Source organism: Alternaria novae-zelandiae (assembly GCF_023758075.1).
Source record: "Alternaria novae-zelandiae strain BMP 2774 chromosome Unknown scaffold_4, whole genome shotgun sequence".
Taxonomy (NCBI): domain Eukaryota; kingdom Fungi; phylum Ascomycota; class Dothideomycetes; order Pleosporales; family Pleosporaceae; genus Alternaria; species Alternaria novae-zelandiae.
The window spans coordinates 466,676-490,798 of NW_026056964.1; the positions used below are offsets into that span (position 1 = coordinate 466,676).

Genomic DNA, 24,123 nt, shown 5'->3' on the forward strand with positions numbered 1-24,123 from the left:
CGGCCGTTGTCGCCCCCCAGCGCTTGTCGTCCGCTCATCCTACACAGCATGTACCTCAAGCACGCCCACTGTTAGCACCGGCCCAGTCCGCACAACAGGCGTCTCAGGGAAACATGCAGCCAGCATCGGCTCTAGTTCCAGGCCCTCATCAAGGTCAGCACTCTGTCGCCCAAGTGCCTGTGTTTCCTTTGCGGTCTATACGCAGCGGTACAGCTGCTTTCGAGCAAAACCCGGCGGCTCCGCCAGTTTTCCATCAGCTGCTTCAAGCAAAGGGTATTACCACTGCGGGCTTCAGACCAGGAAGTGAGCTTCCACCGGGTAACAATAACACCGCCTGGAGTGCTGAGCGCATCCGAGCATTTGTGGAGATCGAGGGTAAAAGCATCCAACGACTACCTTCTCTTGCATTTTCAGTACATGGCACTGAGATGACCAACTTCCGGACACCTGCATCCGTTGACATGCGCTGCTGCCCTTTTGAGACGTCGATCGAGGAGATGTTTACGGCAAGTGCAACATCCGTGTGATTCAAGCACATTAGCAAATCACTAACAACGTGGCAGTACTTTCCAAACAGCTGCACGTCCACCCGCGAGACGTGTGTCCGGGCGATGCGGCATTGGAGACCCATGGACATATCCCGCTACATTGTAAGTGTGGCTTCAGATCTTGGATTTTGACAGAAGACTAAGCTAATGCCATTCTCACCAGAACTACGCACATGATACTCAGACACCGGGAATCTGTAGTCGTTCGAAGATCTCGTATCATTTCAAAACCGCTGAAGAGTGGCAAGAGGAGCATCCAGACTTCGTTCCCACGGCCTCCCTTCGCAACGTCAGCAGAGACAGCCTCTTGAAAGGCGAGAACAGGATACTGCACGACTTCTTCCTTTACAACATGGGTGATGGTGTGGCTCATCCACCTGCTGGACGTCAAGCGCAATTGTTGACGCGTGTCATCGAGCACGTTCGAAGGGTCACCGGGGATCGCCACGTTCGTCTCGGTCAAGCTGCTGCGTACGCAAGGCAGTACAACATCACAGTACCGGTTAATGAGCAGATGAACGTCACAAACCTAGCTGTGGAGGACCAGTTGCCGTCGCCCGCGAGGCTTTTGGCGATGAAGGCCGACTACTGGAACAAATTCGGCGACCATCCGTAGTTTGGAGTCGCTGATGAGACAGACGAGCGGGGAGTCGTTGGCGCAAGAGCCGCGCAAACAGGTTTCGATACCCAGGTACTAGTGGAGGCGTCTTTTGTTGGTTGTGCCTTCGGGCGTTCAGTAAAAGGTTGTCGGCGTTGGAAGCGGGGCGGCCGATCCCCAGGTTGCGAAGTTTGCCGCCAAGCATGCCCCTGTCCATAATCAGTTTAGTGTGGGAGGAGCCTCAAATGGCCGAACAGCTGCAACCACCTCATCTTCGCTCATCCATCATGCGACCACCATCACTCGCAACAATTTTCATCAGACCATGGAACTCATTGCTCGTTGTGATCTATGCTGCGATGCTCAAGCGATCAAAGCTTAGTAGGTAATCAGGAATCAAGGTTTGCGACGGCTCATGGTAGTATGAGCAAGAATCTGTGATACCATGATTAATACCCATATCAAGTCTTACCCTCGTCTCAAGCTTGCGTCCATTCATCACGTACCGACTGCAACTTTGAAGCCATTTCTTTCTCCGCACATTCTTTACTATCGCGTATATCCTCACTATGCCGGCAAGCACAAAGCCTTCGTGTAGGCTCCATGACACGGTCATGTGTCCATTCAAGTTTCTGTATTTTCGCCACCTGTCATTTGTGCTCGAGCATGCGACTCACATTTACTTCCCGAAATGGATTAGAGCGTTCTGGCGTTGCGCGGACGACCTCTCCCCCCCACCAAGAGCAGATGGCCTATGGGCTCATGCGAACGCCGAACTCTCGAACAACTCAACCCGGTTGACAAAGCTCTCTACTCATTTATCTTTTGCATAGCGCTTTCAGCCTCGGCTCAAACATTTCTCATCTTCTTACAAAGTTTTGTGTAACATGGATGCACCGGACAGTTTTACGACGAGTAACGGAGCCCGAAGTAAGCTTCCAAATCGCGATTTTTGTTCCTACTGACACGCACTCCAGACCCCCCAGGCAATGCCATGGTGTCTCACCCATATGGAATTCGACCTGTAGCGTCCATGTCGGCCCCGCGCGGCGTCACGTCGCAGATGGCGAACGAGGTCGACCGTAGCGCCCAGCGAGAGCAACCACCTTCTCTTGCAGACCTTCCTTGGAACAATCCCGCCGTGACGTACACACCCGCACACTACACGCGTCGAAATCTGCTGCAGGACCGGCTTTTGCAGAGCAACGAATATCATCGCCGGCGAGTCAGGGCAGTCATTGAGTTCTCCAGAGATTTATTGATGCGGCTTGGACAGAACCAGGACGATGACGACCTGATACTATACATGATATCCAAAGATCGCCTTCACGAGGCATGGATTGATATCTTCCTTACAACGCCTGACTACTATCTGCAGATGGCACCAGCTGAGATTCAAGAAGTATACCATAAGCAGATTGCATCAATGTCAAATGGGGTAAAGATCAACGAGGAGTATACCCTGGGTCGACCGAGAAAGCGAAAAGCTTCTGAAACTGAGAACGGGGTCCAAGTACTTCGCACAGCTAATGCAGTTAACAATGCAGAAGGACAAGTGCATGAGTCTGGTAAGCGACCCCACCACGAGATCTCCGCACTGGCAGAAGAATCACAGTCTCAGCATCGCTCGTCACTACCCTCCGAGAGTCTACTTTCAGCTTGTTCGTCGCAGGAGCTGGACCGCATCTTAGACATGTTCATGCCAGCTCTGAGCGCTCAAGTTGCTATCCCCACACATGATCCGATAGCGTCTGCCCCAAAGCCGGTACTCAACGCGATGGCGGTCGCACCGGCAGTAGTAGTAGCACCTCCAAGTCAGCCCGTGATCCCGGTAGCTATGCCTCCAACAGGCGTTGCCCCCCAGCCTGGCTTAGCGGACCCCATTGCTGCTTACATGGCTGGTAACCCCTTCAGAAACACACAAGATATCGCCGGTCAGGGATGTGCAGGCATTGCAATGTCCCGTGGTCAGATCCGTGCCTTTGTCGAGATTCAAGGTAGACCATTGGCAAGCCTTCCACCCGCGGCCAACTCCCACCATCGTCATGAGCTGAGGGGTGTGGCTCCACCAAAAACGGTTGATCCTACTTTGATCAACTGTGTCACTACTGCGCAGGAAATTCTCACTGTAAGTCTACTGCTCCGATCTGAAAAGCGCTCACTGATACTCGATCAGTTTCTTCCATTTCAGACCGTGAACTACGAGCTTTGGGATCGCATTCGGAAGTCCTGGGCCCCAAAGGCGATCGCTGATCTCATAGTGAGTTTTTGAATCTCTTTCCATAAGTCACATATACAAGCTTATGCTTACTTAACCAGGCCTATGTTCGTCAGCTACGCTCGGGTAAGAGCTTCCACCGGACGACCTTCCACCACTATCACGATAACCGACCGGAAGACATACCAGAGCATACTTTCACCACGAACGTACCTTCAAACATGTCACCGAGAGGGAAACTGGACAAAGATGCCCGCATCTGGCCTCTTCACGACTACTTCCTTTACCATCTGGGGGACGGAGTAGTGCATTACCCCGCTGGTCGCAACGCACAGCTCATGACGCACTGCGTTTGGCATGTGCGGAATGTTTCCCATGACATGGATGTCAAGATGTCGGAGATCGTCCAGTATGCAGCGAAGCACGGCATATCCGTTCCCGCTGCGGATCTGATTCAGCCGGACACAAACGTGGTATTGGAAGACACGCCTTCGCCGGCCTTCCTTGCTATGATCCACAAACATTTTGTGAGCAAGTATGGTAAAAGTTCTGGCGGCATCTAGGAAGCCATACCAGATATTGGAGACGCGGTTTCGTGGCGACCCAGTTATACGAACAGGAGATGGCTTTTCTGTTCAACATTTGCTGTGGTGTCCCACATCAGTGTTCAGGAACGCTTCATTCGCATGACGGACCGGACGCGGATGCTTGGGTTTTCTTCCCCTTGACCTTTCCTTTGGATACAGAGCTATGGAAATGCTACGCAGGAGCTGTTTTGGCAGACTGTGACGCGGAGAATGATGATCAGACGGCGATATTTGACACATCAAGTAAAACTCATGGTGCATTTTACTTTGCTGCCTGCGTAATCTCGTATAGTAATACAATTACTCTCCTGACCCTAGCTAATGACCAACGCTGGATCCAAGCGCGTGTGCACGTGCTGTATCTATTCACGTGTCGGTGGGGTTATATACTAAAACCATATGACCGACAGACCCTCTTGACATTACCACAGCTCCAACATCGCCCAAACAAGAGCAAGCGACATTATGAATCAGAATAACGGTAAGCTGCCTCAGTCGAATCCCCGTTTAGCTTGCTTGGGGTTCAATGTACTAATGACGGCCGTCACAGACCTCGCGAATAGTGCGGCGTCTCCTTCAGGTGGCCCAGGCTACACGCTGAGTCACATCGTCAGTCACGGCGGTGATAACCCTGCTCAAGTCCAAGACTATCAAGCGTCAGATGAACTGACTCGCAACGGACTGCGCGCTGAGGCAGCGTTCAATTCACCCATGGTCCAGCTGATCATCAAGGACTTCTGCGACTTGAGCGAGCGACTGGAGCAGATCGGGGCCATGGTTCCCACACAGAGTGGCCTACATTACTGGGTTAGCGACTCCGCCAACGGAAAAGGTATCATCGTTGCCGAGTGTGTCGAACTCTTGAGGTACGCGCCCGGATACACCGTGCGCGTTCCGCGTGACGTGCGATTAGCATTTGAAGCCCTCAACACCCTCGAACTCGTAAACCAAGCTATGTATCACAGCCTCTCGGGGTATCTACGATATCTCGAAGCCCAACAGCCGGCGCAGGCTCTCCAAGCTTACCAACCACCACCGCCACCTATTCTACTCAAACGCCAGGACCAGATCGTTGTACCGCAAGGACCTAGAACATCCGGCGTTCGTTCCAGTGGTTCCGCTGGTATCCATCGGTACGAGTGGCCAGAGTCTCGTAAACTTGCCTGGCTTTGCATCACCCCACGTATGGTTCTACCTGAGAAGGCTTTAGAATCCTCATACTGTTCCTTCAACAGCGTAGCGCTGTGGGACCATGTTGACGTCCGACTGATTGGACCCAACATCGAGGTGACTCTTGTGGAGATCGCTGCGGTAGGCTACTCAATCCCTCCCCCATGCGCGCAAAATGAACTGACGAAGGATGCAGTTCTTTCCTCGAGCAGCCTCATGTTGGAGGGCTATCTGGAAGCGCTTCGAAGCGAGCGGATGGAATCTTCATAAGCTGCGTGAGCTGATCGTCAGTACTAACTGCCTCTGTCTTCAAGGACCTTGCTAACGAATCTCAAAGTTCTACTCCCGCCAGCTTAGTGTAGGCGATTTACGGGCCCACTCCGCCGGCAGTATGAAGAAGCATCGACGAGATGCTCGTAGTCACCTCTGCGCCGCCGCCGGTCTTACGCTCTCTGCGATCAATACCGATCGTGTGAACTCAACTACCGAGTTCTGCGATCTTCGCGACTGCTTCCTTGTCAGCCTGGGCGACGGACTAGTATACTGGCCTGGAGGAGCTGATCAGGGGGTGCTGACCCTTGCTGTCTGGCACGCTCGTCGACACGGCCATAATAACGTACGACTATCTCAACTTGAGCGTTACGTCGAACAGGTACAAGAGGAAATGGTTAAACTATATGGTCCTCTTCCACAGCCTAGTCCCCTTGGTCTCTATCAGACTGATTGGGAGGCGCTGGAGCGAATCTTTCCGCAGCAGACTTACGATGCGACTCGGGTTCATGATCCAACCTACGATGTCGTCCGAAAGTGGTGGGCAGCGGGACGGTATTTTCACCAAGACTAAAGAAGTCATGACCGCAAAGACGCTTCAGGAAGATGTACATAGCCAGCCAACAGGTCTTTCTATGCCTGGCTGATGGATGGTGATAGCTGGCGAAAGGTCATGTTAGATATTCAGAGCTGTGCCTACAGCTTACGCTGTGTTCTTAGCGCAATGTTACATGTTCTATGTCTTCCCACTAAAGGCCTATCTTATCAGTGTCTTTCTTACTGACAATATGCACATTGCTACCCATTCCAGTAAGCATTGAGGATGTCAAAATGGAACTAAGACTAACCTCGTTGGATGCGGAGCTTCACTACGCAGCATTTTCAGATTGGTTATCGTACTAGTGTGTTTCTTCCAGCACCCTTTCTGGCCTGTGTGATACCCGAGGCAAGAATCTGGCTCGAACTCTGCCTTTTCTCCAACTGTACAGACTTTTGCCAGAACCTATACGACGGAAGAGCGATGCGTAAGTTGACACCCCTTGTCTAAAGGTCATTTATTGCGTCAATATACGCAGCGCCTGCACAATGTTGGTAAAGCTCATCATAGCCCTAACTTGAGATCCACAGCGCCTCGCAGAGACACCTATGACGGGTCTCTAGACCTCTTCCAGCGCACAATGATCGGTATATCTAGCACAACAATGTCGGATGACTACTATGTGAACGCAGTTGCCCCTCCAGGGCAGTATATGCGCCACCTGAGCGAAAGCACCACATGCCTGGATGTACAAGGACTATTCGCAGGCCTAGGGGAGTACGATACCTGCTTTGATGACACGAACTCTCTGGGAGTTGGGGAGGAGAACTTTGGCCTCGAGAGCTGGAACACGGTGTCCAGCAAGCCCGCGATCGTCAACCGTTCACAGTGCACTTCGGAGTGTAACCCTCAATTCCCGCGCGCGACGAACGACCAGGCGACGATCAGCTCCAACACCAACACCGGTAGGTTATATTCAGTCAAAAGATGTGATAATGTATCGCTAATACACGCGCTAGCCTTTCCAGCATACGACTTTGACTATGCGATAGCTTATCCGCATAGGATAGACGAATTCGCGAACGCTACACCACCCTTCACATACCCGCAGTCGCTTACTGGAGACATCACAGACGCCGGCTTTGATAGTATCAATCAACAAATCCGGAGACGTCCGCAGCTGGGCTTCGACGAGAGGAGCTACGGACAGTTTGCATCCAAATCATCTTCTCGTCTCCAGAAGACTCGGAATAACATTGCACCTACGGGGTTCACTGTTCCGCACGATTCAGCCGAACCCTTCATCTCTCTAGATCCGCTCTACAGCGCACAGTCTCGACTTCTCCCCGGTCAGAAGGGCGCACCGGTGCCAGGTACGAATTTGCTCAGACTCAGCCACGCATGCTTTCTGGGGACCATACCCCTTCCAGATATGGCATTCCATGCGCCTGGTATGGCCATATCTGCAAAGACTGAGGAAGTGCTTCGACGAGCTGTACCAGAGTACAAGGCTGGGGCCCCTTCGTTGGCGGACAAATCTATGTTATCTGGTATGTTGGCCGCCCAGCCCTCTCTTCCTATCCTTTGGCTTTTGGTCACTGCCAATAGTCCATATCAATGCATGTCCTCTTCCCATCTAATTAGAATCTATAGGAGATAATTCTCGGAGTGGAGATGATCTATTTGATGAGCCCTCGTCCCCCATCTAAGTAGATCGAGCACTTGACCGCCTCGAAAGAAGAACACTGTGAAGGAGGACTCTAGTCGGGTAATGGCGAAAGGAACGTGGTTGTCGTTGCTGTGCCACACCAGCATTGAATTCACCGAGTCGGTAAGCGCCGCGCACTGTTTGTAGCTGGATACGTTGGGAACTGCTTTGTATAGCACATATCACATTAGATCAATCAGACAAAGTGTATCTAAACCGAAGATTGATCCTTTGAAGTTTGAAAACAAACCCGGTGTATTGAAAAACTAGCACGACCGAGTACCTTAAGATGATCTCAGAGCTGAGCGACCATAGTACATTGCGTACTCGACGCGTTGTAATCTATGGCGACAAGGCTGCGGCTTTTAGAGTCTACACGTCAAGGCCACTTCTACCGCTCGCATGATGGTCTTTTAAGTGTGACGATAAGCCTTTTCAGATCTTCTGACCTATTATAATCTTTTGTAAAAGACCGTATGTTGGAAAGCAAATGATGACTGTGAAGGCATCATAGAGGCTAGCGCAGCCCCTTGGCCGCAACAGCCGAACGCGGACGCTGTACCCTCGTCGACCCTTTCTTTCGCCAATCTCAACATCCAATCGCTACTCCACGCCCTGCTTAAATCGACATACACACAGCAGCCATATGTCACCAAGCTCGCTAGTATACCCATCCAGTGCAATCCTTGACAAAGACATCTGGTAAGACTCGCATGGCGCGCTGAGCCCATCGTCCACTGACTTGCCCGCCTTGATACAGATAGTATACCCCCAAAACTAATCGACTACCTTCGAAGTGCTTGCCGCAACCATCAGCGCACCGCAAGTTACTCCGCTAGGCTCACTGCCATCGCAGCCGAGGAAGTCACCAATGCCACCACAGCAGTACCCCAGTAATTGGGCGCGACACGAAAGCCAACCATCCGCGGAGCGACCCTCTGAGAGCCACGAGCCCTCTCGCACACCGCAGTATCACCCTATCGACGCGATATGGCCCACAGGCGCAGACGAATTCGTCTTTGGCGCTACCCTCGGCGTAGACGAAGCGCACCAGTCCGCGCATGATCATCAACAGTTCCCTGGCGCCATATACCATCTACTGGAAGATGAAGAGCCAGCATCGTCGTTTCTGTCGCAGTCTATCCGTGATACAGGGACTACCACGCCGGCTAGTGACCTTTCCGCGTACGCTTTCGCCCCTCATGAGCCTCGGAGTTTCTCTACGCCTAGAGACAACATGCATCCCACGGGGCAACATTCGCCATATCTTGCTCCACCCATGAGCAGACCTGCTATACCTCAGGTCCGTACCGCGTCCAAGAAAGAACCCAAGAAGACTACGATGAGAGCGACTAGCAAGGCCAACGGAGTGGCCAAGCATTACCGACATACAACCGGTACAAACGTCCAGGCCATCGCGGATTATGACTTTGGAACAGGCGATATCCATCGTTCAACGTCTGCTAGTCCGTTGCACAGCGATATATCACCGCAACTCACCAAATCACTGTCGAGCTCACTCGGACCGCCGAGTAACTCGCTGGACCTGGCAGCAGCAAGCTTGGGCGCCGAGAAAGACAGTCGCAGTGACTTACCAACACCGCATTTTGAAGCCGACGGCGAGATCTCCGCAGCGATACGTCTTCGAACGCCAAGCGAGTGTCAAGGAGGCAAGAATCTTGCTCGAGCATTGGGCTTCCTTGGAGGTAGAACCAGCCCGATCGGCCCCGGCGTCTCAGGCTTTGACTTCACATTCGCTGACCTTGTCGACGCGAGGGATCGGTTTCCTGGCCAAGTCATCATACATCGAAACGCGCTTCTTGATTCTGAAGACTATAAGTCAGCATTCGAAGAAGACGCACGGCTGAGCCGAGACCGCTGCAATCAAACTATTCTTGAATCCTCTCCGGATATGTTACCCCGAGGCACCTACCTTCTCGATCTTGGCGGCGGCTTCCATGTCACAGTCCCGCTTGATCCAAGCATCGAGGCTACGTTCAAGCAAGGCGGTCAAGGAACCATGCCACCCGAGGGTCTCGTACACATTGCCACGGAGATGAACATCGACATGAAAGACTACCGTGTTGATGGTAAACCGCACCCGGTGTACAGTATGGGCGCCCCAAAGCAGGTCGATATCCGGCACTTGGGCTCGACACCTATAACTATAGTGGAGATGGCCATCGTGAGTATAGATTGGTTGCTCGAACAAAGACACCGCAGCTGATGTATGGTATAGTGGTTTCCCGCGCATGGCTCACTCTGGCCAGACTGGACACAGCGATTTGCTCGAAGCGGCTGGACGCAAAACAACATCGCTGACTTGATCGTGAGTTCAGTTCTCCTTTCCAGCTCTTGTTTTTCGTAGGCTAATGTTCTGAAGAACCGCGCTTACAACACCGACGCCGTCGAAGGTGTCGGCCCGTCGACCATCAGTCAGCAGACGAACAAACATGGTCGCGAGATCCAAGAATTGTATGGCTCTCGTGATCATGAACAACAGCATCTGCCTGCGATCGCGGCTTCTCCAGTTACATCTTTCTCTTGTGAGAACTGGACACCGCCTGGCAACGAATACCGACTAGTCGACTACTACGTTCGCGATCTTGCGAACGGTGTCGATCGCGAAAACTATCCTTCCGGTTCAGACAGGGGCCTTCTGACTCAATTGATCGAGTTTGTCGACGACAATCTAGAAGAGTGGGCTGATCTCTTGCTCAGCGATGTCCAGTTCATCGAAGATTCGGGTGGTTACTTCCAGACGACAAACCCGGCTTTCGGACCTGGGATGGAGGACCCAGACAAGGAAGCATTTCGTCGCCACAATCCAGACTTGAAACGGTATCGTAAGACGATGGCGGATTATCGCATCCGGCAAAAGAAGGACAAAGCAAAAGTCGCGATGGGGAGCCAAGACCAGGCTCAGTGATCAGTGAGGCTCAGCTTTAGACATATCGGCCACTCTAGCTACCTCGATGTCCTCTCATGACACTGAATGGATGTGTGACATGGATAGATCCGATATCTATCTCACGGAGGTTTCAAAGCCATCCCCCAACTTTCGATACTGCGACAATTCCCTCCATTGGCCGCCATCTCGCCATCGCGGTATCACGACACCACTCAACCATATGAGAAACACAGCCCTTGGTGTCTATCCACTTCGACGAAGATCTCAGCGAAGTGTCTCGATGAGGGGTCGTTGGCGCGTCGTCCTTGAGCAACGGAGGAAGGACTGTCGGAAAAGTTTGTTGGTGAAAACACAATTGCGTTGGGATGCGAACTAGGCCGAAAACTGTAACATGGCTCCACGCTTTTCGTGCGAAGCCACCCGGTCACAAGTTTTCTCCCATTGAGAAGCTTTCTCTTATCTCAAGGATCTCATCAATCGGAAAATGCTCTGACACTGCTCCTCACTTCCTGGTCAGTCACGTCATATTCTGGTAAAAATCTGGATGCGAGCGATACGAGGAAATGTTTTCCAGCTTAGCATCAGTTGATCAGTTGACCAGGTCCTATATTAGCAACACTTGTCAGTCTTCTTCAATTCGCAGTATGCGTCACACAAGATCAGCCTCGACAAGATAAGAAACGAATCAAAGTATTGATGTATTTATATATCTACAAACAACCCAAGGGTCGCCCAGAAAGACCGCAAGTACAGACTTCGTATGTGGTGGCGAAGGATCTGGGCTTATCTGTGTGTTGAGCAAGGCCTGGTCCGGGACAGAGGCAGTGTATTATGTGCCCCTTTTTGTCTTCACGAAAGCTTCATTATCCCAGGTTCTTACACGCATTCTGTGTACAATTGTCCCTGTCACTTCATCAAGAGTGATTATGGGCACCAAACCTTGCATGGACTAATGCTATGCTCCAGTGCTTCTGTCGTGCAGATCATTGAAGTACATGAGAAGAGACGACCGAGCCAGTGGAACACATGCTATATGAGTATCTGGCCGGGGTATCATGAGCGTTGCATTGGAATAGGAAACATGGGAAGATAAGGAACGAATTGAATAATAGATCTCGCAGTTATCCAGATGATGTAGTGGATGATTTCGTGCGTGTTGCTGCGACATTAGTTTGTGAGATGGGTAATTCTTAACATAGTTGAGTGGTTCAAACATGTGACATTCGCTCAAATGTCAAAGTTCATTACATTGAGTACAGCGCGAAAGGTTCGCGTGATGATATAGACGGGTGTTTAGACACGACACAGTAACTTTGAGCAATGTAATGTTGATCTCAGACAATATCACGAACGATATCACATCCGCGAAGGTTCCCAACAAGACGCCTTTATCCACCTCAACTGAGATAATTCGCATATTACTCTTGTTCATTGGCAAATCTATGACTGTATCGCTGGAAGAGCTTCCAAGCTACGAAAGACAGTCTAGACATGTACGTGCCTCTTTTCCATTTATCTGCCAGTATACCATCCTCACACTTGAACACCACCACGACACATCGCTCACCCCTCAGTCCTCCCACCTATAGCCGTGAGCCTCTACGTTCTTCCTCACCATAGCCCGATATTCCTCATGCAACGCCACATGCCTCTTCAGAAACCCCGCATCGCTGTAGCCGGCCTGAAGATTTCGATCGATGAGCCAATACGCAATGAACGCATCTAGATCCGCCAGCATAAGCTTCGAGCGATTCATGAACTGCGCTTGGAAGAGGGCTTCGGTGAACGGACCGCGGTCAAGACCTTGGGGAAAATTGCATGGATGAACGCCCTCGGCGCAATCGATAAGCGCGTATGGTGTCTTGGTGATGTCGAAGCCTGTGTGTCGGTTGACACCAGGTGTGAATGTGTAGTGACCGGTCGTGTGGATGATCGGCTGCGGTGCAGGCGGTGGAGCTCCTTTGACAGGCTTTGTCACCCCCTTCTTCTTTCTCCAGTCCTTTGCCCAGGTGCGTGCGTCCATACCGAAAAGACAGTCCAGGCCTTGAAGAAAGTGCTGACGATTCTTCGCGATGAAATGTTAGCCGAGTACAATACACGCATTCGGCGAAGCATAGAAGAAGACTCACAATGATCCAAGCCTGGAATCTTGGGTTGATTCCGCTCTGTGCGAAACGGGCTTGTACTTCGGGAATCTGCGCATGTAAGGGAAAGAACTTGAAACGAGTTAGCAGTATCTCGAGAGACTGTTACGAGTTTCATACCGTAAGAATCTCCAACGCGGTCAGCGGGATAGTGAAGACGGATAGATCGAATTGTGAGGGGGTCACAACACTGTGCAGTGGATGGAAAGGCCTCTGAAGTACATCGCGGGGCGGCATATGGTTGTACAATCCGGTATGGATGAGTTGATGCGATACGGACGGCGAGTATAGATCCGTGAACCCAGGTCCAAAGTAGCGCATGCTCTTGTTGCCTTCTTTAAAGTACCCGTTTTCGTCGAAGGTAGTGCGGCCTTTCTTGACTTTGACGTCGTGCTCTGAATCGAAGTCGTCGTCGTCGTCGTCTTTGTCGGCGAGGGCGGAAGTCGCTCCAGATCTCGAGCGCTTTCGAGTGTTCACCCGTGGGGTAGCGCCGCTAGGCGCACGCGCACGTTGCTGATTCTCCCAACGATTAACGTCGGGGTCGTTGCTAGGTGTTTTCCGGGGCGCTTTGGAGGCAGTACCGCGCTGGCGGCCGGTGGTGGGACTGCTCATGACCGTGATCGAGACGGGGACGAGAAACGAAGGGGCTTGATACCATCAAAAGATCCGGCGTGTAGAAGAGGCGTGTTTTGTTTGCCAATACTCCCTCACTCCAGGAGGTAAGCGAGCACCCTAGAACCGACTTTGACGTCAGATTTTCATATTTGCTTGTCTAATCCTAGTGAAATCTCCATCTCTTCGGGATATTCCACGTAAGAGGGCGTGCAGCTCCCCAACGCGACAAATCTGGGGGCGGAGGAGAGAGCGTAGCGCTAGTAGACCGGACCACGGAATCCTAGCAAGTGAATCAATTGGCTGCCTAGTAGCGGAGCAGCAATAAATGGGAACAGGCCACGGTTTTGACTCGAACTGGGGCATCGTCTTGGTTCGGGCTAGCCATTAAGAACATACTTCGATAGGCAATATGATTGTGATAGCTTTGAGGAGCAATGAAAGAATTGGGCAGCCTGGAATACCAGTCATCAGAATTGATGAATACCTTGAATATACCTACGCGTGCATCTCGTCCTGATCGGACAAGCTCCAGAAACGCTGCACAATCGCATCAGGAAGGGCAGGCAAATGCGTCTTCATTGGGCGTACCACCAGCTCCTCGCCCTTTCCCAGGCAGAGAAGCACAGCAGACCCGTTGCTTGTGTTCTCCTTGACCGTCGTCTTCAGCTCGCCCAGCAACCACACCAGCTTACGAAGAGCTCCTTGTCGCTTGCCGTCATCCTCGTAGCTCTTCCTCATCTCCTCTGGAGTGAAGAGCTTCTCGGTCGAAGAGAAGACACCATCCTTGTTCGTTCCAAGAGACCACCGCGAAGTTCTACCGACCCAAATTTGATCGAGGGGCTTGCTCTGGTTGTTGCTCTTTAGTTCCATCGTCTTGCTATGAGAGATCGACTTTCCTGCCAGAAGCACGGTGGTCGAGTCAGAGCTTTGGAGTCCGATGGTAGTGTTCGCAATTTCGGGCTCGGGATGCGATGTGGATTTTGCCAACATTTCTTCGATTTCGTCCCGGGAGGGCTGCTCATCGGGCATGTATGCGTCCGTCTCTGCTCTTACCACGATGTTGAGGCCACCGAAATCGTACTGTATGGTATGGTGATGTCCTTCCGCATCTTGAAGATCTGGTTCCAGTTGCGTCGTCCAGGCAGCCTCAAAGTTACGCCCGTACGATCCGTTGGTAGAGCCAGCCATACCAGATCGAAGCCGTCGCCCCACGATCAGAGTGTTGCCAACAACGTGGAGAGTAAGTGCGAATGGCTGGCATGATACATCCTTCACGTATGTAATGAGCGCGGTCATTGATCCACGAGCGACGAGGACATCGACGTCGTCGAAACGCTTGCTTGGCATCATAACAGTAAGAGCCTGGAAGAGTGGCTCGAACTGGAATCGCGGTACCTTGGCTACATGTTGATCGATATAATAGCGTCCTGTATCTGGCTCCAGTTTCAACGGGGCAGGTGGCTTCGTGAACATCGGCGGAGTCCCAGGAACGTAGATAGTAGGAGTATTGGTGTACGACTTAAAGCTGTAGCTGCAAAGAAGCTCATAGCCCTGATCCGACACATGGTTTGGCGACTCGGGTATCGCCTTGGCCAGCATATTGAAGATGAAATCGTTGCTCGTGTTGGCGTTCATCCAAGGATCATCCCGTCTGCGCTTTAGATACCTCTTCCACCAAGCCACGGCGGACTTCCACGTACTGCCTTCTACGTAGACACGGTCGAGGACGATGATGGTAACCGAGTAAACAGCTAGTGCAGCCAAACCCTGCCACTTGCTCCATGACTTGGAAATATCCATATCGGCAGACACCAGGTCCGACTCGTATACTGCAGTCGAGAGTGGGCTGAACAACGTGGAGCAGGTGGGGAGTCAGGAGGATCGTGTGCTGCACTCTTGCTTCAGTAGTCGATCTAGGGGTTGAGCGAACGTTAGGTAGAGTGGTGATAAGCTTCCGGGTGGTCGGTGTGTTGAGCTAGGCGGTAGGATGGTAGAGTTCGTATATATCGATGAGCAATAAGGTGAATATACGGCAGGAGAAAGGCGAGGCTACACTCATAGGCTGCAGCCAATAGATGGCAGTAACGTAGGGAACGATCAGCATCTGCCATGAGTGCCTGCTTCATTACGCCGACCCCGATGGGATTGAGTGAATTCATAGCGAGAGAGCTGCAAATCGCGGTCGGCAATCGCTGCCTTCGAGTCTATAACTCGAGATTAGCGAATCCAGTGATTGCCATCAAAACTAGCAAATCATCGCGCCCGCAAGCAGCGTGCGGTGATTTGATACAGCTTGACCGCTCCTCTGTGACCGCAAGTCTCAATTGGAGAAGGCAGCAGGCGTTTGTCAGGCTACCATGCCGAAAGCGCAGTGCAGTCTTATAGGCTCAGTCCAACGTGGCCGAGCCATCCAAGCGTTTGTCTCGGTGTAAAGCAAGGCGACGATATTGACGAAGACATCGAATCATCGAGCTCCCGAGGTCGTCTCGCTGACGATCGGTATGTCGGCGGGGAAAGTGCTGTCCTCGTTTAATCAGTGGCGTGTCTAAGTTCTATGGGCTCGCATTGTAGCGTCGATGCCCGAGTGTTGATTCAGCATGGCGAGCATCTGCGTGGGGGAAAGCTGTTGGGCGAGGTTTGACAGCTCGATGGCCGAAGTTCGAGGACGCGACGCGTGTGCCACCGTCCGCTGACGTAATGACGCGAGTCCCAAAACGCGCTACGATCTCGCTAACCCCAACGAGCTGATCACGTGCGTGGCCCGAAGTCCGTCATCACCGTGCAGCAGACTTCATAGCGACCTCTCGACTTCATTCCGCTACGACGACACGACCATCTAAATACTCCGACAACCATTCTTACTATCGTGCCACCGGTGCAGACGCCGATGCGATCTCTCCCCCTTGCGGCACTACGTCGTTCGGATGACCCAGACTCATTTCCGTGCTCGAAACTCCGCTTCCTTTTATGCCCACAAGCTCCGGCAACGATGATAGATCGAATGGTATTCGCTTCTTTGTCCCGGTACTGGTATGTTGTCGTTGCTTCCGCCGATGAAGGAGCCAAACGGGCGCGCACATGGCCATTAACAAGAGGATAGCGAAGCCCACCGCGATGCCGGCGATGGCGCCTTTCGGTAGTGGCGATTTGCTTGATGAGTCGGGATCGGGAGGGGTGGTCTCTGGCGCGGGCGAAGGGAAATTCAAGGAGCAGGAAGATGAGCCGTCCGATGCCGTTGAACACTCGGGTGTAGGCAAGATCAACTGGATTTGCCTGGCGTCGACAAGGTTGCGCCATACTTCGTCAGATAGAGTCGTGGTAGTAGTGACGGGAGCTTTGCCTTCAACGCACACAACCTCGTCTAACGTGGTAACGTCCGTGCCGGGAAGGCTGTAGCAACCCTGTTCCACCGCCAGGTTCGTGTTCCCTGCGTTGGTACGGTAAAAGCTGTACCGATGAGTTAATCAACTGAAACTGTCATGCTGTGCATACATAAGAAGAACTTACGAAGGACAGCATGCGACTTGAGTGTAAGTAGAAGGTGTGCTGAATGTCCTCCGTGCTACATCAACCCATCCTTCTGGACATTGATTTGCCGGAGAATACAAGAGGTTTGAGTGAGAAGAAAGGTAGGGGCCGAGCCAGTGTGTTCCTGGCGGAAAACATTCACTTGCCAGAGTGGGCTTGCCGTCAGATCCGCATGTTCGATCTCTTTCCCACGATGCGCAGCTGCTGCGGTCTTCTGGATCACACTCTCGAACGGGAAGAGAACAGTAAGCTGGTGCGGTGAACGGCGTGATTAGCGACCCGTACGGGGTGGCGGAGTCTGGTGTTGATACGGGCGACGACGATGTGCGGGAAGTGGTGTCTATATCGCTGGACAGGAAGGATGATGTTGCTTGTTCGCTAGCAGAAGACGATGACGAAGACGTGATGGGAGAGTCGGAAGACGATGACGAAGATGTGACGGGAGAGTCGGCCATATTGCCGATAGGAGTGGATGATTTTGGCTACGAGAAGACGAAGATGAACATATGGGGATCGAAGGCACCCGTGCATTCATACGCAACGCATGGCAACGGGAACATTATAATGCGGCGCATGACACCGTCGGCTAATGAGAGGACTGTCAACGGTGTGACGAGATTCGCAAATGTTGCTTGAGTTCCGCGCCGCATGCTGCGCCGCACATCTGCCCATGCGTTAAAGCGGGTGAGAGATTGATCCTTGGCAACCAACCTTGCCGGAAATCTTATGTTATGTATATGACGACGATTGGCACAAGGGATGATCAAACGGAGCTGCGCATGCGCAGTGAGATCCCGCGCTCGGCATGACCGACCCGCGCACGTCAATGGACTTAGGAAGGCGGACCCGAACAAAAGCCTTATAGCAGAGGATCATGAAAATGAGAGAGGGAAGGTCCAGTCGGTCTCGAACGACCAAGTGGTTACAACGTATCGCTCTGTGCTAGACAGTATGGGTATCAATATAGTAACAAACGAAGAAAAGATCCACGCCATCAAAGCCCATCAACGCCCTGGTGTGAGCGCTGTTTCCAATCTCGGCGACCTAACCTCCGGCTGTGGATGAAACAAACCATTCGAACTCGCCATCTGTGTAGGCGGAGAAATCGTGCCATGGTTCCCCACAAACTCAGGTAACGCGTCGTGCTCTCCACTCGGGCTAGCCTTCGGTATCGGCGCGTGGTGATGCTGATTTTGGCGACGACGCCATAAGAAGAAGAGTCCACCAAGGAGTGCCAGTGCGGCGACCGCGCCCACGGCGATGCCGACGATGGGACCCGTACCGAGACGACGTGATTTGGGTTCTGGGGAATCAGCAGGTGGTGGGTTATAATGAGGAGGACCGAAATCTAATGTTGGTTCGCTGAGAGGGGTGAATGTCGCCTCTGAGGCCAATGCAGTGGTAAGAATCACTTCCATTTTCGCGGCCCAAACGGCTGTGTTGCCGCTACCATCTTCGCTGGTAAACCATTCAGAAGCCAAGCTTCCATCCGTCTGGCATGCCAAGACCGAAGTCGAATTGGCGGTCCAGGTGATCGAACTGGTACAACTCGCGAAATAATAGGTATGCGCCGAGTAACCGCTGATAAACAACGTCAGTGACTGCCAAACATGCTGGCCAGAACCTACTCACGATGGACAGCATACTGCGGTGGTCCGGCTTGACGAATCTATAATCTGACTTTGCGTTGCCCACCCACCAGGACATCCTGTAGCCGGGGAGTATGTCAAGAGCGAGTATGGGAATGGACTGCCTGGAAAGCATTCGCTAGCACGGGTGGGGCGTCCATTTGAGCCGCAGGTCTGATCGCGCTCAATGAACCCACAACTTAGGGTAGGTGTGCCAGTTGAAGTTCCACTAGACGGTGTCTCAAGAAAACATGACGACTTGACAACGTTGTTGCAATAAGACGGCGGAGTGAAAGGGGTCATGATCGAATAGGAGGGTGTCGGTCGCGTAACGGAGGAACTGAAGGAAGTCGTCATGGATGCGGTTGCGAAATCGGCCATGGCTGAGGTCGGAGAGGCGATGAGATCGCGTACCACTGCGAACAGGCGAGACCAGCAGCGAGCATTTGTAGTAGTCACAAGGGATGGGAAGGATGAGGTCAAAGCGCAGCCCTGCTCAGCCGCCCCCATGCTCCCGTTGTGTGAGACCATGCAAGCCTCGCGAGTGGCTTCCCTCTCTCCAATGAGGGTGTGGGTCTACTAGCAGGCGCGTGCAGACAGCATGCATTCCGCGGTGTGCCTTAAGCCACTTTGAGCTCGTTGGGTTTTGCTGGGATGTTGAGCGAGAATTCAATAGGGATATGGCGTTGAGTCGCTTGGCTGGATTGTTTGCGGCGTATTGAGGACAAAGCATCCAGGCAACCTCGGACAGCATCGTGGTTGACGTCTCCGTAGTACGAACGATGGATTAAGAGTATGACTGTGAATATGCTACGCGACGTATGCAAGGCTGACCTGCCTGACCACCCTTACCTCTTGACAGCGCGATTCGCGTTTAAACTTGCCTTTTGGGATGCGGTGTGTGGGCAGTGATGGCGTTGGGGGCCAAATTTCCTTTGACAGCATAACAACTAGGTGGCACAGTTACCAGAAGATTGGGTCTCGATGCTGGCTGTGGAGGCTGTGTTATTTATGCGCTCCACCCCAAGCAATGGCATATCGCCTATCAAGCGATAGCGATATGAACATTGTGTATGTTATCGGCAACACGATTCGGAAGACCGGCGTGTTTTCTGCGCGTCGTGGGTTTGCCAAGCAATCGCGACGGGACATTCGGGGCAATTGGGCAATGACGCAATGATGCGGAAGTAGAAGACGCGAATTCGCGTGCGCATACGTGCGAAAGTTCATCTTGATTGAAATGAGACCAGATAGAGGTTGAGAGTGTGTGTCCGCGGCGGTGGGTTGAGATGAGGTCGGAGTTGCGTAGCACAAAGCTAGAGGCGTAAGCAGCGTGGCGGCGAATTGCGGGGAAGGCGTGACCAGCAATGCAGCACTTCTGTGGATGGGCAGACCTTGATACATCCCATCTTTGAATTCTGGCTTACGATAACATGGGCTGATTAGTATGCTCAGCGATTGTTGTTGAGTGAGCAAAAAGGCCCGGCCTGGCAAGAGGGCAATTGCCGAGAGAACGTGACCTGGCGATATGTGGCTCCGAGATCCTCGGCCCAGCCGTCGCGACTGTGTTGCCCCACAACTTAAGTTAAGAGCTGTCTCCGCCTCCGCATTCACTCACCATCTCCCCTAAACATCGCCTTCCTCACTCACAGACCTCAATTAATCGCTCCTCTCTACCTTCACAATGACCGACCGCCTCAAGTCCATCGTTTCGCACATGACGCCCTCTGCCAGCGGCATCTCGGCCCTGTAAGCTCCACCCCGACAGATATGACACGTGAAGAACGCGCGGCGGATGCTAAGGGAAGAATGCAGCGCTGACAGCCATCAACAGAACCACCAAGAACCCCGACGATGTTGTCATCACCCTCGCCCTCCGCACTCCCCTCACCAAGGCTCACAAGGGCGGTTTCAAGGACACGACCCTTGACGGCCTCCTCGTCAAGACGCTCAAGCAAGTCGTCGCAAAGTCGAACCTCGATCCCGCCGTAGTAGAGGACATCTGCGTCGGCAACGTCTCAGATGCCAAGGCTGCCTACTATGTCCGCGCCGCCATGCTCGCCGCTGGCTTCCCCAACACCACATCCGGCTCGTCGCTGAACCGCTTCTGCTCTTCGGGACTCAAGGCCGTACAAGACATTGCCAACCAGATCGCCGTCGGCAGCATCGAGTGCGGTCTCGCCATGGGTGCTGAGAGCATGACAGCAGGCGGCGACAGGCTCGAGAGGCCGTTCGTCGACGAGGTGCTCGAGAACCAAGAGGCGAAGGATTGCATGCAGCCCATGGGCCAGACCTCAGAAAACGTCGGCAAGGACTTCAACATCTCGCGCGAGCGCCAGGACAAGTACGCTGCCGAGTCATACCGGAGAGCCGAGGTTGCGCAGAAGGCGGGCTGGTTCGACGACGAGATTGCGCCCATCACCACCCAGATCAAGGACCCCAAGACAGGCGAGGTCAAGACCGTCACCCTGACCAAGGATGAGGGTATCCGCGCCGGCACCACATTTGAGAGCCTGCAGAAGGTCAAGCCTGCTTTCCTGCCCCATGGCGACCGGTCACACGCCGGAAACTCTTCGCAACTCACAGACGGTGCCGCTGCCATCCTCATGATGAAGCGTTCCATGGCCGAGAAGCTCGGCCAGCCCATCCTCGCCAAGTACGTCGGTGCCACCGTTGCTGGTCTGCCACCCAGGATCATGGGTATTGGCCCATCCGTCGCCATCCCTAAGCTCCTCTCCAAGTTCAACATCACCCTCGAGGACGTTGACCTTATCGAGCTTAACGAGGCTTTCGCTTCCATGGCCGTATACTGTCTCGAGACACTCAAGATCGACCACCAGAAGCTCAACCCTAGGGGAGGTGCTATCGCGCTGGGTCACCCGCTCGGCTGCACCGGTGCGCGTCAAATCGTAACTGGTCTGAGCGAGTGCAGGAGGCAGAAGAAGAAGGTTCTGCTCACCAGTATGTGCATTGGTACTGGCATGGGTATGGCCGGTCTGTTCATCAACGAGCAGAACGTGTAAGATATTTAGTACGTAGCGTTGTATATGAAGCCATTTTCAGTTGTCTGCATCAATCTTCGTTCACCTTCCCCGGCACATGCGTATTCAAATCGTTCCGTGGCGTCCTGCCTGCATTACTCCGCCCAAGCCAGGTGCACCTACTCGATCGCCTACTGGTCGATCGTTATGTTGGCTGACACGCAACTTCCGAGCCAGAACACGGAAGGTAGTTTTCTTCTTGGGAAGGCGATTTCGTGTAGTCAACACCTCACTTTCCCTCCTGAACTATAACCACAGGAACCGCGTATTCGCTCCAAAGGCCATCTCGATTTCGGCAAGCCCAGCATCATAGATTATCTTCCGGCATATCAACGCCAAGCCGCAAGTCCCCAGAACCATGGTACGTCAGGAAGCTGGGACTTTAAAATCTGCTTCATCAAGGAGTCCCTCTGCATACTATCATGTTTTAGGCCTACCTGCACCTCACAAAAGCTTCCGACGTATCACCTGCACATCATCTGCGCGCGCACAACACATCCCCTCCTCTAAACACACCCAACAAGATTTTGAGAGACACTATCAAGACATGCCGGATAACAGCAAAGACGCTGCAAAAAGCTCTAGTGCGACGGCGACTGTTCCGAGACGCGCAATACCCGAAACGATGTACGACCGCGTTAAGCACCTCCCCGAGTACAAGGCCTGGGTGGCTGGTGGTGGTTTGGCGCGATTCGCCAATGAACAAGATCTGGAAACAGATTTTGTAGATCACATATTCCGCACCAGCCCCCAGGTCCAGATTGCGTACGATAGAATCCTCCGAACGATGCCCAGCCTATTGCAGGGGATGACCCGGGATATGAGGCCAGAGCCGACGACCTACAGCCAGGCAACCGCACTCCAAGCAATAAACGATTACGAGCAAGGCAGCGGTTCGGCTGCACTCTCGGGGGACGATGATGACAGCGCCGAGAAGACGAGCAACCCCGAGAACACAAGCGAAAAGGAACCCGCGAGCGAGCAAGCCAGCAACGCTGTGAGTCGCAAGACTCGGTAGCCCTAGATACGCCTTGATACCAAGACTAATACCGGGTATTTCACAGGATGGCCAAGAGGACTGGAGTTGGAGCGCGTTCATGACAGAAACCCGTCCCAATTCCTCACCTTTCAGATGCAGGAGAGCGCGCAATCTTCAATGGAGCAGCCCGTCAAAGAGGGGTTCCGCCACGGCGGAGGGTAGCCCCGCGAAGAGACTGAAGCGAGAATGATCGCTACGAGCGAGGTTGTGAATCGAAAGACTCGGCAGCCCTAGATACATCTTGATACCAACCTTGGAAGACTCAGAAACGATGTACGGCCGAGTTCAACACCTTCCTGAATACAAGACCTGGGTGGCTAGTGGAAGCCTGGAACAATTTGCAGAAGAACATGTGTCTTCATGACTATTACAATCCTCATGTTCGGTAGTCGTTCAATGACGTAACGGTTACCACTGCATACATCACAGCGACATAACTGGGTATACGCCAACTCTACAAATACTACACCCGAAATACACCAAAAAGATCCCGTAAACACATCCCCACCATGCAAGCCACCGCCAAAATGCCACACCCAAGCCTCGAATACACCACCGTCCAACCCCCCTCATCCACCTACCCCCAAAACGCCACCCGCAACAACACCTCCGGTACCGACGCCTCCGTGCTCGACCGCCTCAGGATCCGCGAAATTTGCGAAGGCTGGGGCATGTACCGCGACGCCGCAGAGTGGCAAAACTACTCTTCCATGTTCCATTCCGGCGCCTACATTACTACATCATGGACGCAAGGCCGCCTCGACGACTTCATCGCGTCCTCCAAAGAAGGGTTTGAGAAACAGACGCCACATGGCCCGTTCCCGTACATTCTGCATCGCGTCTGTGGACAGACGGTCGATGTACAAGGCGACCGCGCGATAAGTAAAATGAAAGTCACGATTACATGTCGCATCATGCTTGACGACATCGAAATGGACAATGAAGCCGATACCCGCTTCTTCTTTTTATTATCCAAGAACGAGGCTGGGAAATGGGGTGTCAATTTCATGACCTTGTTGTTTGACAAGGATAAGATGGTTCCTGTGGTGCCGGGCAAGGCGTTCGATGTGCCGGAGGAAGAGGTCAGGTAGTATCCGAGTGGGTATCGGTATCTGGCTTGGGCGGAGAGTAAGGCGGGGAGGCCGCCGAAGATGGATCTGAATGCGCATGGGCCGGAGAGGGATGTGTTGTATGGAAGTGTAAGACTTGGTTGGAGGGAGGGGATGTTAGGCCGAATCTTACGGGGGAGGATTTGGGGGAGTGGTAGATTGTGGTGTGTGGATGATAGACATGATGATCACGAAGTAGTAGTTGGTCTTGTGAAGAGTCAAAAAGATACATTAGAAACATGCTACTGATACTTGACGAGCAAAAAACAATAGCCATTAACTCCCATGAGAGTCGAACTCATAACCTTCACGGTTCAAGCGGGCCTTCCACCCCGAACGCGTCCGTTCAAAGATGTAGGCGACGCTTGAATAGAAGCGTGATGCGCTACCATTGCGCCAGGGAGTCTTCTTTTCACTTATGAGATGTTCCAGATTCTGATGGGCTATGTACCATGCTCCTACCATCTAGAT

The 24,123-nt window shown here is 52.7% G+C and overlaps 10 protein-coding genes and 1 non-coding gene across 11 annotated transcripts; 7 read left to right on the forward strand and 4 right to left on the reverse strand.

Annotated features, from left to right (window-relative positions):
• Positions 1-629: 629 nt before the first annotated feature.
• Positions 630-1,164, forward strand: J4E88_002659 (uncharacterized protein; the record flags this gene model as incomplete). The annotated part of the gene is made up of 2 exons (XM_049396319.1): positions 630-650; positions 712-1,164. 2 exons carry the CDS (start codon positions 630-632, stop codon positions 1,162-1,164), a joined length of 474 nt encoding a protein of 157 aa, XP_049257667.1.
• Positions 1,165-2,179: 1,015 nt separating this feature from the next.
• Positions 2,180-5,965, forward strand: J4E88_002660 (uncharacterized protein; the record flags this gene model as incomplete). Its single annotated transcript, XM_049396320.1, has 5 exons — positions 2,180-3,406; positions 3,466-3,899; positions 4,383-4,432; positions 4,502-5,262; positions 5,459-5,965. 5 exons carry the CDS (start codon positions 2,180-2,182, stop codon positions 5,963-5,965), a joined length of 2,979 nt encoding a protein of 992 aa, XP_049257668.1.
• A 604-nt stretch (positions 5,966-6,569) lies between these two features.
• Positions 6,570-7,638, forward strand: J4E88_002661 (uncharacterized protein; the record flags this gene model as incomplete). The annotated part of the gene is made up of 4 exons (XM_049396321.1): positions 6,570-6,894; positions 6,949-7,302; positions 7,360-7,479; positions 7,583-7,638. 4 exons carry the CDS (start codon positions 6,570-6,572, stop codon positions 7,636-7,638), a joined length of 855 nt encoding a protein of 284 aa, XP_049257669.1.
• Positions 7,639-8,130: 492 nt separating this feature from the next.
• J4E88_002662 (uncharacterized protein) lies at positions 8,131-10,566 on the forward strand (the record flags this gene model as incomplete). Its single annotated transcript, XM_049396322.1, has 4 exons — positions 8,131-8,136; positions 8,181-8,301; positions 8,435-9,822; positions 10,006-10,566. 4 exons carry the CDS (start codon positions 8,131-8,133, stop codon positions 10,564-10,566), a joined length of 2,076 nt encoding a protein of 691 aa, XP_049257670.1.
• A 1,552-nt stretch (positions 10,567-12,118) lies between these two features.
• J4E88_002663 (uncharacterized protein) lies at positions 12,119-13,304 on the reverse strand (the record flags this gene model as incomplete). The annotated part of the gene is made up of 2 exons (XM_049396323.1): positions 12,119-12,613; positions 12,813-13,304. The coding sequence occupies 2 exons, from the start codon at positions 13,302-13,304 to the stop codon at positions 12,119-12,121; spliced, it is 987 nt and encodes a 328-aa protein (XP_049257671.1).
• Positions 13,305-13,802: 498 nt separating this feature from the next.
• J4E88_002664 (uncharacterized protein) lies at positions 13,803-15,107 on the reverse strand (the record flags this gene model as incomplete). Its single annotated transcript, XM_049396324.1, has 1 exon — positions 13,803-15,107. The coding sequence occupies one exon, from the start codon at positions 15,105-15,107 to the stop codon at positions 13,803-13,805; it is 1,305 nt and encodes a 434-aa protein (XP_049257672.1).
• Positions 15,108-18,305: 3,198 nt separating this feature from the next.
• On the reverse strand, positions 18,306-18,542 carry J4E88_002665 (uncharacterized protein; the record flags this gene model as incomplete). The annotated part of the gene is made up of 2 exons (XM_049396325.1): positions 18,306-18,416; positions 18,468-18,542. 2 exons carry the CDS (start codon positions 18,540-18,542, stop codon positions 18,306-18,308), a joined length of 186 nt encoding a protein of 61 aa, XP_049257673.1.
• A 1,605-nt stretch (positions 18,543-20,147) lies between these two features.
• Positions 20,148-21,486, forward strand: J4E88_002666 (uncharacterized protein; the record flags this gene model as incomplete). Its single annotated transcript, XM_049396326.1, has 2 exons — positions 20,148-20,212; positions 20,298-21,486. The coding sequence occupies 2 exons, from the start codon at positions 20,148-20,150 to the stop codon at positions 21,484-21,486; spliced, it is 1,254 nt and encodes a 417-aa protein (XP_049257674.1).
• A 643-nt stretch (positions 21,487-22,129) lies between these two features.
• Positions 22,130-22,705, forward strand: J4E88_002667 (uncharacterized protein; the record flags this gene model as incomplete). The annotated part of the gene is made up of 2 exons (XM_049396327.1): positions 22,130-22,501; positions 22,637-22,705. 2 exons carry the CDS (start codon positions 22,130-22,132, stop codon positions 22,703-22,705), a joined length of 441 nt encoding a protein of 146 aa, XP_049257675.1.
• A 347-nt stretch (positions 22,706-23,052) lies between these two features.
• On the forward strand, positions 23,053-23,634 carry J4E88_002668 (uncharacterized protein; the record flags this gene model as incomplete). The annotated part of the gene is made up of 1 exon (XM_049396328.1): positions 23,053-23,634. One exon carries the CDS (start codon positions 23,053-23,055, stop codon positions 23,632-23,634), a length of 582 nt encoding a protein of 193 aa, XP_049257676.1.
• Positions 23,635-23,929: 295 nt separating this feature from the next.
• Positions 23,930-24,058, reverse strand: J4E88_002669. The gene has a single exon. It is a non-coding gene; the product is annotated as a tRNA-Arg (tRNA).
• Between the last annotated feature and the right edge of the window lie 65 nt (positions 24,059-24,123).